Source organism: Schistosoma mansoni, chromosome 1, assembly GCF_000237925.1.
Source record: "Schistosoma mansoni strain Puerto Rico chromosome 1, complete genome".
NCBI classification, from domain to species: domain Eukaryota; kingdom Metazoa; phylum Platyhelminthes; class Trematoda; order Strigeidida; family Schistosomatidae; genus Schistosoma; species Schistosoma mansoni.
In genome coordinates, this window is record NC_031495.1 from 40003159 (window position 1) to 40020693 (window position 17535).

At 39.1% G+C, this 17535-nt stretch overlaps 1 protein-coding gene across 1 annotated transcript; it reads right to left on the reverse strand.

Annotated features, from left to right (window-relative positions):
- Nucleotides 1-368: 368 nt before the first annotated feature.
- On the reverse strand, nt 369-8724 carry Smp_083150.1 (hypothetical protein). The gene is made up of 7 exons (XM_018794399.1): nt 8676-8724; nt 8522-8633; nt 8226-8476; nt 3121-3221; nt 2873-3087; nt 832-1292; nt 369-585 (listed from the first exon to the last, which is right to left on the reverse strand). The coding sequence occupies exons 4-7, from the start codon at nt 3165-3167 to the stop codon at nt 448-450; spliced, it is 861 nt and encodes a 286-aa protein (XP_018648815.1). The 5' UTR covers nt 3168-3221; nt 8226-8476; nt 8522-8633; nt 8676-8724; the 3' UTR covers nt 369-447.
- Between the last annotated feature and the right edge of the window lie 8811 nt (nt 8725-17535).

Here is a 17535-nt window from a genome sequence, read left to right on the forward strand (position 1 = left end):
CCAAATGTTTTTTTGCACTCATTTACTGATTATACAACGATTTGCTTTTCTACTTCACAAAATTTACATTCTGTTTACAGTATTCTTATGCCGCTGTATTGTACCAAAATTTTTTTTATTAGAAATCAAGGGAAAATCTGCTCAATTATTGAATATGAAACTGACACCCATGAAGGAAAAACACTGCAACCACTTAAAGAAAGTGTATTGTGAACAGATCACAAAGAAAAATAATTAAACTATGAACTAACTTATTTAACGAATATAAGTCTGTGAATCTAGCTTTCTCCATATGTACCCGTTTTACGTACATTTAACCCTCATAACAAACAACTTACCAACAAACCTAACTTAAAACATAAGTGAAGTTGTGAATCAACAATTCAAAGTATATCAGAATTTTTGGAATAATTAATTGTCTGTACACAATATCTCAGGAAAAATGAGTTATTCGTGTTGGTCTTCATCCTCTCCAGGGCACTGTTCTAAAAGTTCAGATTGATTTGGGTACTGTAGGCTACACCAAAAGCAATAATTATGTCGATTTCGTAAATAATCCAAGAGTTGTATGAAATTCTTTTGGATCTATAAAATAAAAAATAATGGTTAATTTTAAATGATACGGAATGTTCTAACTTGTGACTAATATTTGCTCTGCATTATTATTGAAGGAAAATTTTTTCTTACAGCAATAAACTAGAGGTTTCGCATAAGAAAAATATACTTCATTTATCCTCTGACTCAGTATTTAGTGAATGAGTGATACAATACAAATATACAGTATGGTTATAATGGGTAAATAAAATAGGGAAAGAAACTATATATACTTACAGAGGTGTAGTCACAATTCGCATGCTTTGAGTCCAGTTTAGCTAAATCATTATCTGGGAAGTCTTCGTTCACATCATCTTCCTGAGGCAGAACAGTACGTACAGGAAGTCTGTCTTTAACAGACTTAAAACCATTCGAACTGATTGATCCACATTTACCATTATCAATGACTTCAGTTGGAACAAGATCAACAGGCCAGAATGATTCGTGAACTGGATTTCCGATAAGTTCCTTCAAATCCAGATCTCGACATATCCGACGGGCAACATCCAGTTGTCGGTTCAAACGGTTCTGTCGAAATCTCACGGCCATAGTGCTTCGGAATTCATCTTTGTAAGCCATTTGTATTTGTTGTTCGAGGTTTTTTCTAAATATCATCCGTTCATTTTTTTCAGACGTGAAACCTAGGCCTTCACGACCCTGAGGGATTTCAATAGAAACAGGATCAGCTATCCCAGTTGCTAAAATTTACAAACAAAAAAGTATAGGAACAGAGAGTGAGAAAAATAGTTCTACTTGCAGAAGTAAAGCAACACTTATTTTCCCATTAGTTTGGTTCCTACATTGTTAAACACAGTAACAAAGTTTTCAACCATTAATCTTTAATGGTCAAAAAACAAAATGTGTGAGCGAAATAAGGCTGGATGAATTTGTATAATTTAGTGAACTAGTTTTATTTGCACGTAGCATTGTGCACCCTTCAAACTTAAAGATACGGACTGGTACTATCACGTTTCTATATTTCTATCTCTTTGTTTAAAATTACCGTTCAATTCACACTGATAAATACATAAAGAACATGAATAAAATTCGACATTTATTAATTCCCTACACCTATGGTGAAGGCGAGATATCCGTCTATCAATTAAAGGACGAGTATACTGCGCAGAAGTTCGCTCTTTTCTACTTTACGGCTGTGAAACATGTCCATTAAGAGAAGATACTCGTAAGTTACTAGTATTTGAACACAGATGTCTTAGAAATATTGCTCGCATCTGCTGGGATCACCGGGTAAGTAATAGTGAGGATAGACGCAGAGTATTAGGGAATGATTGTAAATCAGTTGATGAGGTTGTGAGTCTATATCGACTGAGATGATTGAGCCACGTGTTACGTATACTTGAATACGGATTACCACGACGCACAATGCTGACTAGTATTGAAGATGGTTGGAAGAAAGTGAGGGACGGCCAAACCAAAACGTGGCATCAGAGCATGAAGTCACTAACTTCTAGTCTGAACCATGTTGGTAGATTCAGACTATTTGGTCGGGGTCCGCGTGAATATCATAACTAATGGTTGGAGACTGGGTGATATGGCTCAGAATCGATCACAATAGTGTAGGTGTATACACTCCCTGTCTTCCTTTAAACTATGAGATTAAAATTGCTTCACATCTGTCTTTCTTCCTGTACTATGTCCTTATACACAACCTTTGTTTTAAAGATTACCACCATTAAATTAACTACTTCAGTGAATTCAGTGTTCATCTTGTTGTGCTAATGAGGTATGGCAACTTGGACCGATGTATATGTGTGCCTGGTCCTACGCTGTAGCTGAGTGACTGACTGAATTCCCTACAATAAAGGAAGTAATATTTTGGATGAAAATGGAGGAAGGGATTTAGAGGGCATATGTATTAGTATTTCATAAAAGTAAACTGAATCATCAGTTTTATGATTGTGAATCGCTCTTGTTTACGACCGACTACGTAGTTCCCAAGATAATTATCAGAAACAAAATAGATACTTTTGATTTTGTTATTTCCTAATAAAAGCCAATTCATCGCACATGGGTGATTGTAGTCTGGTCTACTAAAATCCCATACTCCATACTCTGTGAGGTTAAGTATCTTCAGCAAAACTTTCATAAGTTAATATGATCAACACATCATCGCTCATTGTTACTTGCTTACGATTGATGGACTAAAACTTTTCAGTAGTATCTCAAGCTATAACTGTGCAAAATTTGTCACTGTGATGATACAAGTAATTTCAAGTTATGAAAACAAATGAATATGGAACTGCTGTATGTTACATACCATTTTTTCCCAAACCTTTACCCGGAACGTATCCCATTTTTGAAAGTAGGCTGAAACCCTTATTTTCAGGCCCAACCTTTTTCTTTAAGCCTTCCTTGAGGTGGTGGATTTCCTTTTCCGACTTGGAGAGACATTTGTTTTTCCGTCGATTCGCCTCTACTGTACGCTGTCGTTGAGCATCTCGTGATACGAATAATCCGGGTTTTACATCTTCTCTAAAAATTTATGAAGTGAGAGTAAAATCTTACATTTCATTCAGGATAGCATCAGACATGTAGTCAACCTCATCATCCATCCCAACACTTCCAAATTTTATTTATATTTGACAAATCGGAGTCATCACCCTTATCTAAAGTTGAGGTCAAAAATAAAATTCTATTATGGATACGAAAAGACGTGACTATGTTTAAAAACTCGAAAGTCACACCTAGTGGACATCATATCTTGAAAAAATTTATTAAAAATGCGACATTTATACAGTACAAAATGCTCCAAAGCTTTTACTGCATGCTTTACTTAGGTGGTTTTTATTAGGACTGCGTGACAGGTCATTGGATTGAGTGGGCTAATCTCTCAGTAAATTCTCATGACTAGATTGGAATACTAATTGGTCTTTATCACTGGTGTACAAAAATGATCACGGTTGGAAGGGATTTAAATTCATTACAAATGTAGTTTGCCTTTCCGAGTTGAGGATGTTAAACGACTGTGTTTGATCATTATCATCGTCAAACGATTGCTGGCATTCAATGGCAACACTATGCTAGTAATGCGGAGGTTTGACGTGTGTTCGGGTACAGTGACAATGATCCGAGTAATGTCACGGTCATGAAACACTTACTTCGGTGGCTTAAACATGCACCAGGAATGTTGTACCAGCGAGTTCCATATAGTGATTATTTGCCGACACAAACTGGTCGAGAAAGCAGAAAAGTGGCCAATGTATGACATGATGTTGTGGCAAGAGAGAAAACTGCGCAAGACTGACATCCGTTGTTCCTTTACAATTTGCTGGTTTGGGCCCTTGAGACAATGCTACGCAGTGGCTCATGATAGAAGCCAGTGGGATTCATGCTGCAGTTTTTTCACTGTCTTCATATAACTGGGGACTCAAACTTAAAGAATCCTATGTAGTCGTATTTTTTAGTGAACTGGTTTTCCCTTCTACTTTACTCTCATTCACAAGTTTTTATTTATTTTTGTGCTGTTTTTATTATACTCACCTACCTTTATCTCTTCGATATCTTACTTTTATTGTTTGGAGTATATATATATATATATATATATATATATATATATATATATATAGTTATATCCCGATAACAATAGTGAATGGTAACTTTGGGATCCATTTATGGACAAATATTATGCACATATTTTTTATCGTATAATTGCAGAATAACTAAATTATTCATATCCATGTTACCCTTATTATAAGCTTTATTTTAACCTATAGACTATTATTATACGATTTACCATTCTTGAGCTATCCCCAGTCTATTGATTACTGTTCCCCCTATTCACAGCCACATTTGGCTGCATCTTGTACAAATGTTATTTCCTATTTTATTGGTACGATGTGGTCAGTCTGTTTGGTATATAAACTCAGTGTGTTTGAAATACAAGGATTCATACTACAGAGGCTGTTATTGGCGTTCTCGACTTAACTGGCTGGGCTAGGCAGAAAGCAGGACCGATAAGCACTCTAGACTGCTCGTACGGTTTTCGTGTATCGCTGTTCCAATCGATAATTCGCTGCTCTCTGATTTGCGGTCTTATCACGTCATAGATTAACTAGGCATCCACTCGGCCACAAGATATAACTATATATATATATATATATATATATATATATATATATATATATATATATTACTACTCAAAACTCCGCCTGTAGCCGCTCCGGGGGCTACTTCCAGTCCCAAGCCCGGATAAAGGAGGGTTGGGCATGGGGTTAGCGACCCCATCCCGTGGAGAACTAACTCGCTACAAAAAGGATAACCAGAAAAAATTATTCAAATCATTTAAACTCTGCCCTGACAGTTGAACGAAGAATTATGAAGCCTCATGGTGAAAGCTAATATTCTTCGGAAGTCACGAGGCCGACGCCCCTTCTAACAAGCAGAGCAATAATTTTTGTAGGTACGTGGAACGTCCGTACAATGCGGGAGACTGGGAGTTCCAAATTGCTGCAGAAATGAGGAAATACAACCTGGAGGTTCTTGGAATCAGTGAAACACATTGGACGCAGGTTGGACAACAACGACTAGCTTCAGGGGAGCTTCTGTTATACTCCGGCCATAGAGAGGAAAATGCCCCACATACACAAGGAGTTGTATTGATGCTGTCCAAACAAGCACAAAATGCACTTATAGGATGGGAATCTCATGAACCGAGGATCATCAAAGCCTCCTTCAAAACAAAGAAAGAGGACATTACAATGAACGTCATCCAGTGCGATGTACCTGCCAACAATTACAATGAAGACGTTAGAAATCAATTCTACGATAGGCTGCAGTTGATCGTTGAGAAGTGCCCAACAAAGGACCTGACCATTCTGATGGGAGATTTAAATGCCAAGGTTGGAATGGACAACACTGGATACGAAGACGTCATGGGACAACATGGACTGGGAGGAAGGAACGAGAGTGATGACAGATTTGCAAACCTATGTGCCTTCAATAAACTGGTCATAGGTGGCACCATATTCCCACACAAAAACATACACAAAGCCACTTGGATTTCACCGGAACACACTACACAGAATCAAATCGACCATATCTACATCGACAAAAAGTTCAGGAGGACGATGGAGGATGTGAGAACCATGAGAGGAGCTGATATAGCATCCGATCATCATTTGCTGGTCGCCAAGATGAAACTAAAACTTAAGAAGCACTAGACAATGGCGCGGACAACGTCACAAAAGTTTAATACGGCCTTTCTTCGAGATGCAAACAAACTCAACAAATTCAACATAGCCCTCAGCAACAGGTTCCAGGCCTTTCATGATCTACTCAATGGAGAAGGAACTACCATGGAGAGCAACTAGAAAGGTATTAAGGAGGCAATCGTTTCAACATGTCAGGAGGTTCTGGGCCACAAGAAGCACGATCACAAGGAATGGATCACTCATGATACACTGGATAAGATTGGAGAAAGGAGGAACAAGAAGGCAGCAATCAATATCAGCCGAACAGGAGCAGAAAAAGCCAACGTACAAACCGAATATACAGAGGCAAACAAGCAAGTGGAGAGGAGCATCAGAACCGACAAACGTAAATATGTGGAATATTCTGCTCAGTAGGATTAGGGATGAAGAACAAGTACCAACAGACTGGAAACAAGGAGTTCTGATCAAAGTATTAAAAAGGCGATTTCAGCAAGCGTTATAACTACAGGAGTATCACTCTTCTTTCAATACCATGAAAACTCTTCAACAGGGTATTGTTAAAAAGAATGAAGGACTCCGTCGACATCCAACTTCGAGATCAACAGGCTGGATTCCGTAAGGATCGATCGTGTACAGACCAAATCGCAACACTACGTATCATTGTGAAACAATCAATTGAATGGAATTCATCACTCTACATCAACTTCATTGACTACGAGAAATCATTTGATAATGTGGACAGGACAACACTACGGAGTCTTCTTCGACAATATGGCATTCCTGAGAAGAAAGTCAGTATCATACGGAACTCCTATGATGGACTAAACTGCCAAATCGTCTATGGAGGACAACTCACCGACTCATTCGAGGGAAAGACCAGCGTCAGGCAAGGTTGCTTACTCTCACCCCTTCGCTTTTTCCTGATGATCGACTGGATCATGAAGACGTCAACATCTGGAAGGAAGCATGGGATACAATGGACAGCTAAGATGCAGCTGGACGATTTAGACTTCACAGATGATCTGGCTCTTTTATCACACACTCAACAACAAATGCAGAAGACGACCAGTGTAGCAGTAGCCTCAGCAGCAGTAGGTCCCAATATACACAAAGGGAAAAGCGAGATTCTCCAATACAATACAGCATGTACCAATCGGATTACACTTGGCGGAGAAGCTTTGGAGGATGTGAAAACCTTTACATATCTGGGCAGCATCATCGATGAACACGATGGATCTGATGATGATGTGAAGACGCGAGTCGGCGAAGCAAGAGCAGCATATCTACAACTGAAGAACATCTGGAACTCAAAACAATTGTCAACCAACATCGACCAGAATTTTCAATACAAATGTCAAGACAGTTCTACTGTATGGGGCGGAAACCTGGAGAACTAAGAAGGCCATCATCCAGAAGTTACAGGTGTTTATTAACAGTTGTCTACGTAAGATACTTCAGATCCGTTGGTCAGATACTATCAACAACAGCCTACTGTGAGAGAGAACAAACCAGATTTCAGCGGAGGAAGAAATCAAGAAGAAGCGCTGGAGGTGGATAGGACACACATTGAGAAAGTCACCCAACTGCGTCACAAGACAAGCCCTCACATTGAATCCTGAAGGCCAAAGGAGAAGAGGAAGACCAAAGAACACATTACGTCGAGAAATGGAGACAGACATGAGAATGAACAAAAATAGGATAGAACTAGGAAGGAAGGCCCAGGACAGAGTGGGTAAGAGAATGCTGGTAGTCGGCCTATGCTCCGTTGGGAGGCGTAAGTAGTGCTCCTTAACAACAATATTTGTTTAAACAAGGAAATAACATGGTTGGTGCCGTATTTTCATAACTCTTATTGTTACAAATCAAATATAATGCATTGATGATTACGCGTTATATTACTCATCAGTTTCGCAAAAGTAAATTAAAAACAATTGGCGAGACTATAATTTATGGACGAACCAATCAGATTTACGACAACAGATCTTAGATTTCGGCAAGAAATTTTTTTTATCTATTTGGCTAAGTAGCGTCTTGACATTTTAGCTGATGTCAGTTCGTTATAGAAACCCTAAAGTTAATCCATATTCCTAAGCATCAAATCTAAATTACAATCTTTATCCTCCGCATTGGCTTAAAAACCCCGTTTAGCTCTAGTCAGTAAGTGGATATTCCCAAAGCCACTTCAGCGTCCCTCAAAGATCGTCCATAAATTATAGCCTTACCGATTTAGTCTATATTGATTACAAGTGTTTTTGTACGACGAATTTATCAACAGTGATGAAATATTTGTAGAGGGTTGTGGACGAAATAGGAGCTTCGGCTTAGCTGGTTGGCGTATCTAGCAGCAATGGATCACTATCGAACTTGAGTACATTCAAATGTCAGAGAAATTTACAGATTATAACGAAAATCAATATGAGTCATTAGAAATATATCAAGCTTCCCTTTCGAAAAACTCACTGTATGTTATTTGGACCACAGCAGCCGGCAGAGAACTAGAGAATCTGATTACACAAGACAGCAGGTAACTACATTCCAATTGCATTTGTCATGCCTCTAATCTCTACAAGTTGCTACAAAGGTTCATATTTGGGCTTAAATTAAGCAAGTATTTTGGACAAAGCCCACGAAATTTTCGGTAACCGTTTAGAAATTTACATTTCGCGATAAAATTCGAAAACATTGTTCTGATATGCCCTTTGTATTCATTTCTAATTTTAAAAGAATAGGAATCGTAAGGTATGGTTGTCAACTACAAACGTCAATGGATTTGTCTCTGAGTTTTGACTTACTGCAATCAGATAAATAAACGTGAAAACCCTAGAATTCTCAAGGATTGAAATTGGATGTGTGACAATTGGGTTGTATCTATTGGAAACACATCTATAAAAACTCAAGGTACATACTAACCAGAAATCCCGAAGTATCCACAATCTTGAATCCCACCTCGAAACGCAACGTACAACTTTAAATGGGAGTGGACAGAGTAGAACCTTACATTTAACGGGCTTTCGTGTCTAGTAGCAGTGGATCACCAATATCTCCAGGCAGGACACTAGGCGTATTATTGATAATAGAGGAAAAAGAAATTGGTAAATCATAATAAGATATTATCCTTAGTTCTTAAGAATAGGTCAAGTTGCCTAATAAAGGACCCCTGAGAAGTCACTTGGACTAGCTCATCCGGCAAAAAATTCCAGCATTCTACAACCCTTAAGGAGCAGACGTTGTGTCTACAATCCGTTCTGTTGTGTTGTGTCTCTAATTTCTGGGTGTTGCCCTTTAGGTTTGTGTTGGAGCTAAACTTAAAAAGGTGTTTAAGGGGATATCCAGAAGTGTTAAGGATACTGTAAGTGATAAGAAGGTCACCTCCAAGACGCCCTTACTTTAACTGGCAAAAGTGATTGAAGGCATTCTTCATAATGCTTGAATTTGAGTCCCTGTACTGATTTCGTGGTTCATCGTTAGATACATTTCAGAGTCCCATAATAGGACGAAACGGCAGCCCAGCGCTTCCAGGTTTTCCATGGTGGTCTAGCTTCAATTGACTTGTAGCTGTAAATAATTCCCCACAATCAATAGCTCTTTAGGTGTTCGGCATTGGATGCTGACCACATTGTTTTAAGTGGACTTGTTTAACTGAAGGCTTTCGGTCATGCATCCGCGCCAGATCACGTTACGAACCGGCGTGTGACACAGCTCCTACGTTCACTAGCCAGATTAGAGCAAACGCTTCTCGATATATATAAATATATCTTTCCGATCTCTTCGCATCTAACTTCTGATTTCGATTGGTTGGAGAAAGCTTCGAATACAGAAGGTGTTACTGGTTTATAGTTACAAAAACTAGAAAACTAGTCGTATCTTCAGTGGTAACCCTGACGTGATCTGGTACACCAAGCGCATAAACTGTGAGTCTGTTCCTTTTTGGAACTTCATTATTAATTTTTTTTCTTTATTTGATTTATATATATTGTGATATACCTTTTTCGGATACATTTTAATTATATATTTCTCGTTCTAATAATATTATGACGGAACGGACACCTAAGGTTTTTAAGTTATAATCTATTCCCCAAGCTTCGATTCAGTTAACGCCTTTTTGGCCTGACAATATCGAGTCCTGGTTTTGCTACTCAGAAGCTGACTTTTGCGGGCATGGAATCACGGACTCACGCTCACAATTCCTCGCGGTAGTTAAGGCATTACCGCGCGAATTTAACAGGTACGTAACACCTAGTATGTTTACTAGTGATGTTCCGGAACCTTACGAAACACTCAAACGGTCGATCCTAAAACGCGGAAATCTAACCGATCGACAACGGTTGGATCAATTCCTTAACAATATCGACCTGCAACATGGTTCCGTGACGGACATGTTGTTAAGGATGAGAGAAGTAATGGGTCAAAGAACCTTCGACGAAGGCCTATTCAAACAACTTTTCTTATCCAAACTCTCAAAACAGGTGCAGGCAGTTCTCGTCTCGTTCCTAAACAACGCCGCAGACGAACTAATTGCATCTGCCGATCAAACCCTAGAAATTACCAAATCCACTATCGCCGAGGTCTTTTCGGTCAAAAAAGCCTCAAACGACCCCGAATGACATCTCTGAATTATGTCATACTCTCACACGCTACCTTCGGTTTCGCAATGGTCGTAGTCGGTCAAGAACCTCGCGATGAATAAGACTCCGGGAAACTTCCAAGCCCGTGTGCGTTAACGGCAACCGTGGCCGGCGAACACAGCCGTCTGTTATGTGTCACGGATGTGACTACGAAAGTTCGCTGCCTCTTCGACATCGGCGCAGAAGTTAGTGTGCTTCCCGCGAACTCTAACGACAGACTTCACGAGTCTCTTTTAAGTTTACAGATGGCGAACGGAAAACCGATCGCCACATATGGTAAAAGGTACGTCTACCTTAACGTAGGTTTACGCAAACCCATCTACTAGATTTTCGTTGTTGCAGATGTTTCTATGCCAATCATTGATATAGACCTGCTACAATACCACAATCTACTAATAGACACACGCTCACGAAGGTTAATAGACGGAAACACTAAGTTATCTGTTTGCGTAACTCCTTTTTCTGGTTGCGGATTATCCCCAGTCACAATTAAGCATGCCATAGACCCCTTATATCAACCATTACTCGATAAATACTCCGGGATATACCAACCGCAATCGAAATTGCCTTGTGTAACCAGCAATGTTACACATCACATCTCGACTGCAGGACCACCGGTATTCTCAGAAGCACGCCGACTGGCTCCCGAAAAGCTTAGGTTGGCTAAAAACGAATTCGAACACATGATAGACTTAGGAATAATTCGACCATCAAATAGTCCATGGTCATCCCCATTGCACATGGTCCCTAAAAAGGACAGCAATGATTGGCGTCCAACTAGTGATTATCGGCATTTAAATGCTAAAACCATTCCCGATCGTTACCTGTTGCCTCACATTCACGATTTGACAGCTACCTTGAAAGGTACAACTGTCTTTTCGAAAATCGACTTAGTCAAGGCTTACAATCAAATACCTATGGCAACTGACGACATTCCAAAAACCGCCATCATCACTCCTTTCGGCCTCTACGAATTCTTACATCAAGTTTACAACCAAGAGTTTTTCAACCTTGATGAATCCGTATGCTGCTCAGTAAGATTGTCTACCGCCTCGAGGTGTCCATTTGGAGTCATCTACAGGCAGCCCACCGCTCATATCGAGCACAACAATGGTATGCTGGAAAGACTAACCCGCTCTACTCGTCTCGGATTCACTCATATCCTGATTCTAGGGGACTTCAATCTTCCTAGAGTCGATTTCGTGAAAAATACGTATATTGGAGGTGAAAACTCAACTGAAGCTCGGTCCTTCAACCTCATTGAGGATCTGGGATTAATCAAAAACGTGAAGTCAGCAACTCGTTGGAGAAATGATCAGATGCTGTCACGTTTAGACTGGGTATTCACAAATGAAGAATCCCTAGTCGACAACCTCTCAATCTTGACTCTCCTGGGGGGAAGCGATCACGCCGTCATAGCCTTCAGTCTTACCATCAAAATTGAGCTAAGATATCCCACCAACAACAGGTGCTGGAATTTCAAACAGTTGAATGTGTCAGCTTTACACGATTATCTACAACAGGTGGATTGGGATGTCCACCTTCAACTTGAAGTGGATACTCATTGGGATTTCCTACTGCACACGCTCTTATGTGCTGCAAAGCAGTCTGTTCCTTAAATCGTCCCCAAAACCCACAAGCAACCTACAGTTATCAAGAACCGCACTCTTCGTTTGCTAAGTCGCAAAAGACGCTGTTGGGTAGAATGCGAGCCAAATGATAACAGCGGCATGTACAAGCAACACAAACATATAAGGAACATATGCACGAAGGCAATAAGAGAAGACAGGTTTCAGTACCAGATAAAGCTTATCGATAACTTTGTCTCCAATCCGAAAAGCTTATTCCATTTTGCAGCCTATCTTCGACAAGCCTAAACTGAAGTTTCCCAACTGCTAGGTCCAAATGGTCCGACCAATAACGACGGTGATGGTGCTAACCTTTTGGCTGAACAATACTCTCGGACATTTCAACCGATTCAAAACAACTGAATTGATGAAAGCTTCATCCGCAACTGCACAGGACTTTCTGAAGTGAACCTGAGAGCTGACTTGGTGTACCAGAAACTGCAGCGTCTAAGAAAAGACACTTCTCCTGGCCCGGATATGGTTCATTCTGCTATGCTGAGGGAAGCAGCTTTAATCCTGGCCACACCGCTTAGCGTGATGTTCTCACACTCGCTAAGTCGGGGCAAACTACCGGAAATTTGGAAGCTGGCTCACACCACACCAATTTTCAAAGGAGGTCGACGCAGCGAACCCTCAAGCCACCGACCAGTGACCCTTCTCTCTATACCTTCAAAAATTATGAAGTATCTGCTATGCGACGGTATACACGACTACTTATTACCCTTAAACTTCTTCCCACCCCAACAGCCTGGTTTTGGGAAGAGTCACTCTTGTATAACCAACCTGCTGAATTCGGTGGACAGATGGACAAGCATCCTTGATCACAAGGGGCAGGTTGACACCATTTACCTTGATTTCTCAAAAGCTTTTGATAGGGTCAACCATTTATGTCTTATCAATAAGCTCAAAAGATTGGGTATCAAACCACCTCTAATAGACTGGCTTACTTCATATCTAAAAAATCTACATTTTAAGGTCAGGGTTAACTTCACTTTTTCTCAGGCTATGGAATGTCCTAATGGGGTCCCCCAAGGTTCATTACGGAGACCTCTTCTCTTCTTGGTTTGTATAAACGATCTTTCACAACATGTGTCGTTTGACTTATTATTTTTCCTGATGATGTTAAACTTTGGAGAGAGGTACGCAACCAAGGATATATACTGGCACTTCAGGAACATCTGACTCGACTTCAAAGTTGGGCAGATGACAACGGACTTATCTTTAACACTTCAAAGTGTTAAGTGGTCCATCTGCAACATGTTGCAGACTATAGTTAAAACTTAGGAAAGTTCTCGCTGGAAGTACTCCAAGTTGAAAAAGATTTAGGTGTGCTGGTACCCTGCGATTTGAAGTCTTACGCTGTGACAAAAACGCCTTTCGAGCAAACCTCGCACTGGTAATTTTGAAGCGCATTTTTGGCCACTTTGACGGAAGAACTTTCCGCATAATCTTCAACAGTCTTATTTTTATCCATTTAGAGTACGGAAATATAGTATTTCCTCCCTCACTCCAAAAAAAGAAAAACACTCTGAGAAGTAGATCAGAAGGGGTTTCGTGGGGATTTTCAGTATTTCCACTGTTGAAATAATGAGCCAATTGAAGCTAGACCACCATGGAAAACCTGGAAGCGCTGGGCTGCCGTTTCGTCCTATTATGGGACTCTGAAATGTATCTAACGATGAACCACGAAATCAGTACAGGGACTCAAATTCAAGCATTATGAAGAATGCCTTCAATCACTTTTGCCAGTTAAAGTAAGGGCGTCTTGGAGGTGACCTTCTTATCACTTACAGTATCCTTAACACTTCTGGATATCCCCTTAAACACCTTTTTAAGTTTAGCTCCAACACAAACCTAAAGGGCAACACCCAGAAATTAGAGACACAACACAACAGAACGGATTGTAGACACAACGTCTGCTCCTTAAGGGTTGTAGAATGCTGGAATTTTTTGCCGGATGAGCTAGTCCAAGTGACTTCTCAGGGGTCCTTTATTAGGCAACTTGACCTATTCTTAAGAACTAAGGATAATATCTTATTATGATTTACCAATTTCTTTTTCCTCTATTATCAATAATACGCCTAGTGTCCTGCCTGGAGATATTGGTGATCCACTGCTACTAGACACGAAAGCCCGTTAAATGTAAGCTTCTATTCTGTTTGAAAGCACTTGACCATTGAAAAGATCTACAATTTGAAACATGGACTTGTTTCCGCTGTACTGTAGTCTAATTAAATATTTGGAGAGACATTCTCTTATGAAAGGGTTTGAAAATCGTCTACCAAAAACATTCCGTGAGAAAGTAATTGAAATTAGCACTCAATTACTTCGGCAATTAAGAAACGACTAGTTTGTACCATCCCTGTTTACCTTGCTCTGCATGATTTGTTAGAAGAATTAGGTAATGTGCCGCCAAACTACGAATGTTTATTTCCAATCTTAGGACCGAGTCTTATGCCCACCATGTACCGGTTTTCAAAGCTAGAAAAAATCCTTCAAGAAGTAAGTCTACTACTAAAAGTTCGATGGGTACTCGGACTCTCTGTAAAGACAATATTGTGGATTGATATTATTCGTTGCGTTTAAATTAACTGATATTGTACATAAACACTGAAGCAGCAATCTTGGTTGTTCGGCTTTGAATCATGCAGAGTAGCTCAAACCATGGTCTTGGCGTAGCTACAAATAGAAAACTTTTATCAATGAATCTCATACTATGAAATAAAAAACAAGCCTGTTGTTTATTGCGGATATCCTCGATTGTCTAAATTTTTGTAAGATAATGACAAATCAAGCCTCTTATTTAAAGTAAAATAATAGACAGTTGAACATACCATGAATTCATGTCTAATATTTAGTCGAGTCGTTCTGATAGGGAAATTTCCTTTTCTACAAATTTGTTAACAAAGACTTTGCTATTATATTATTTTGAAGACCGTTTTCTCTCAGGTTTTCTAATTCTTTTGTAATACCACGTCGGCTTTTGTCAAAACGCTCGGATGTTTTGATTGACTTTCATCAAGTGTAAAAGATCTTCTCTTTGTTATGCTAGTATTGTTTCTGAAGAATCAATATAAACTAGAATCACATAGTCCCCGTACATCAAGTATTAGGCTCAAGGATCGTTGATCGTGTATGATAACCATTAACCTGGGTTTTTTTCTTGACAAACCATGATGATTCATTTCTAGAATTAAATTTGGTAAAAGATTGATTCCTAGAAATGAAACTTGCATTTTAAAATTTGCGTTGAGGTACTTTCTACTGACTTAGAAATTTAAAGATTATTGTGATATCGACCCAGTTAGGTAGCTATGTACAAGGCAGAACTTAGCACATCAATGGATAGGCACAAGATCTCACATCACACCAGTTACGCGAGATGAAATGATCAAGGTGGGTTCAAACTTGGAAGTAGTACCAGCCCTAGTAAAAGAGATTATTAATGACAATTATGATTTAAAGAATAAGGATGACTTGAGGGGAAACAAGTGGTAAAATAATTTTAAAACTCTAGAGGAGGGTGGGGAGTAAATCCATCTGGAACTCTGGAAATGACTCTGATAAACATTACGTGGCATATCAGACAGGTTGTTATTATAATCCCACGGATCTTTAATACGTAGTTCACAGACACGTAATCAAATATTCAAGGAAATCTACTGTCAGACATTAGTAACCTAGTAATGTCCTCTTCTCTTGAAGACCACGTTCCGAAGCCGTATAGCAAAACAGTGCAAGGAGCTCCACATCATATTAGCCTTCGGTAATCTGATAGTAAACTCGCCTACATCAGCCGCGTTTATTTATATTTCAAAATGCTGTCTTTAAAACCACTAGCGAATAAGATGGTTGATTAAGTTAACATACTACAGGGAAGCGTTTTAGCTCGTGATTCACAGCTGCAATAAACGCTTTTTTGATACAAAGTATTTTGTCATATAGGTACGTTATGATTGGTTCTTTAGTTTAAGTTTCAATATTTTTTAGCTAAATTGTTATGGGTTATTTAATAATTTTGAAGCTTCATCTAAGCTGTAACTACGTTTTTAACAATAAACAAAGACGTAGAAATAATTTATCTCATTCGAACTTTCCAGAGGGATGCCTTTACGTAAAATTGTGAAGTGTTGCGGTATTTCTCTTTGGAGTTGTTCTCAACTCAATGCACGTAAAGCGCAAGTGCAAAACACGGCAACAGGCCGATGTAATGCATATTGGTCGCGAGAAGTTACAAAGCATTTACACAATGCATATACGTAGCCTTTAATTGTCTGCTTGCATCTTCCGGTGTGTCCTATAATCTGAATTTTCTTTTCAACTGACCTCCAAGTGTTATGCGAACGCCTTGCTTTCGACGCATTGAAACTCCTCAATCCGTTCGACAACTGTTGCAACTTTGACGACACGCTACGCTATACACTAATTACAAACATCGTTGTGAGTAGAGTCTATCACACAAATACCAAAGTTTCGCTTTGAATCAACAAATCCTTTGCTTTTTCACAGCTATTCCACCTAATAAACAAGCCAATAAAGTCGCTTATTCTGGAACTAATCAGAAAGTGTCTATAACTGCCACAATATGTCTCAGAAGAGGATGTCGGCAAATCTATCTCGATCGACACTAATTCGTTTCATAGCAATTGTGTGTATTTCTTGTTTAGACAGACATTATTGAAAAGTTTCCAATAATAACCAAGAACTGAGAAGTCGATATTGTAATACAAATCACTGATCAGAAGTTGAATGGCACCAGAGTGATCTTTCTTATTAGGCTGATTATCCTCTAGTCGTAACTTCAGTGACATATCTTTCAGCAATAGGAATAGTATGCGGAGTTAAAATAAATGTTGGGAAATAACTATAATCTCTGTGTTATATAGTCATTTTGAAGCTTCAATAGCCTTATCTTTCAAAAATGATGTTTATTAAATGTTCATCTGACGTCAGTCGTAGGTTTTATAATGATAAGTTAATTAGCTATGTCATATCTGCTTGCCTGTAAGTCAGTATCCTTTGAACAAAGAAAATCTTGTTCTGATTGCACTCATGTTTGTTTATATATTGTAGATAATATTTTGTCTTGCGGTTGAAGTTGATATACTATCGTACGACGATGACATAAACTCTATTATTGTTGAAGTAATTTTCACAGACATTTTATGCATCCCAGAGTGAGTAACCACATCTTATACAGCTTTTTGAAGAATTCACTATAACAATAGCTACAAATTTACTAAAGATTGTTTGACTGTCATAGAAGGTGTTGTTATAGGAATAACACATGTTCATTTTTTCACCAAAGCAGTTTTGTATTCATGTCCAGAACATCTTTGTCCGGGAAACGATACTTACTTCATCCAGCATATAACGGACGTTGATAAAAGGTTGGAGAGGTAAGGTGTTTGAAAACTGTAACTTATTATTGAGATTCCAATGCAAATTTTGTTATACAGAACTGAGAGAAGAAATAGAGAAAAGGCTATTCTCGAGTGCGTTAATAAGTTTCGAAAC

Excerpts from the sequence above, each read along its gene's own strand:
- Smp_083150.1 (XM_018794399.1), bottom strand. The coding sequence starts at position 3,167 with ATGGATGATGAGGTTGACTACATGTCTGATGCTATCCTGAATGAAAT. Across the intron at positions 3,088-3,120 it reads GATGCTATCCTGAATGAAAT|AGAAGATGTAAAACCCGGAT; the intron begins GTAAGATTTTAC and ends ATAAATTTTTAG. Across the intron at positions 1,293-2,872 it reads TAAAGGTTTGGGAAAAAATG|CAACTGGGATAGCTGATCCT; the intron begins GTATGTAACATA and ends TGTAAATTTTAG.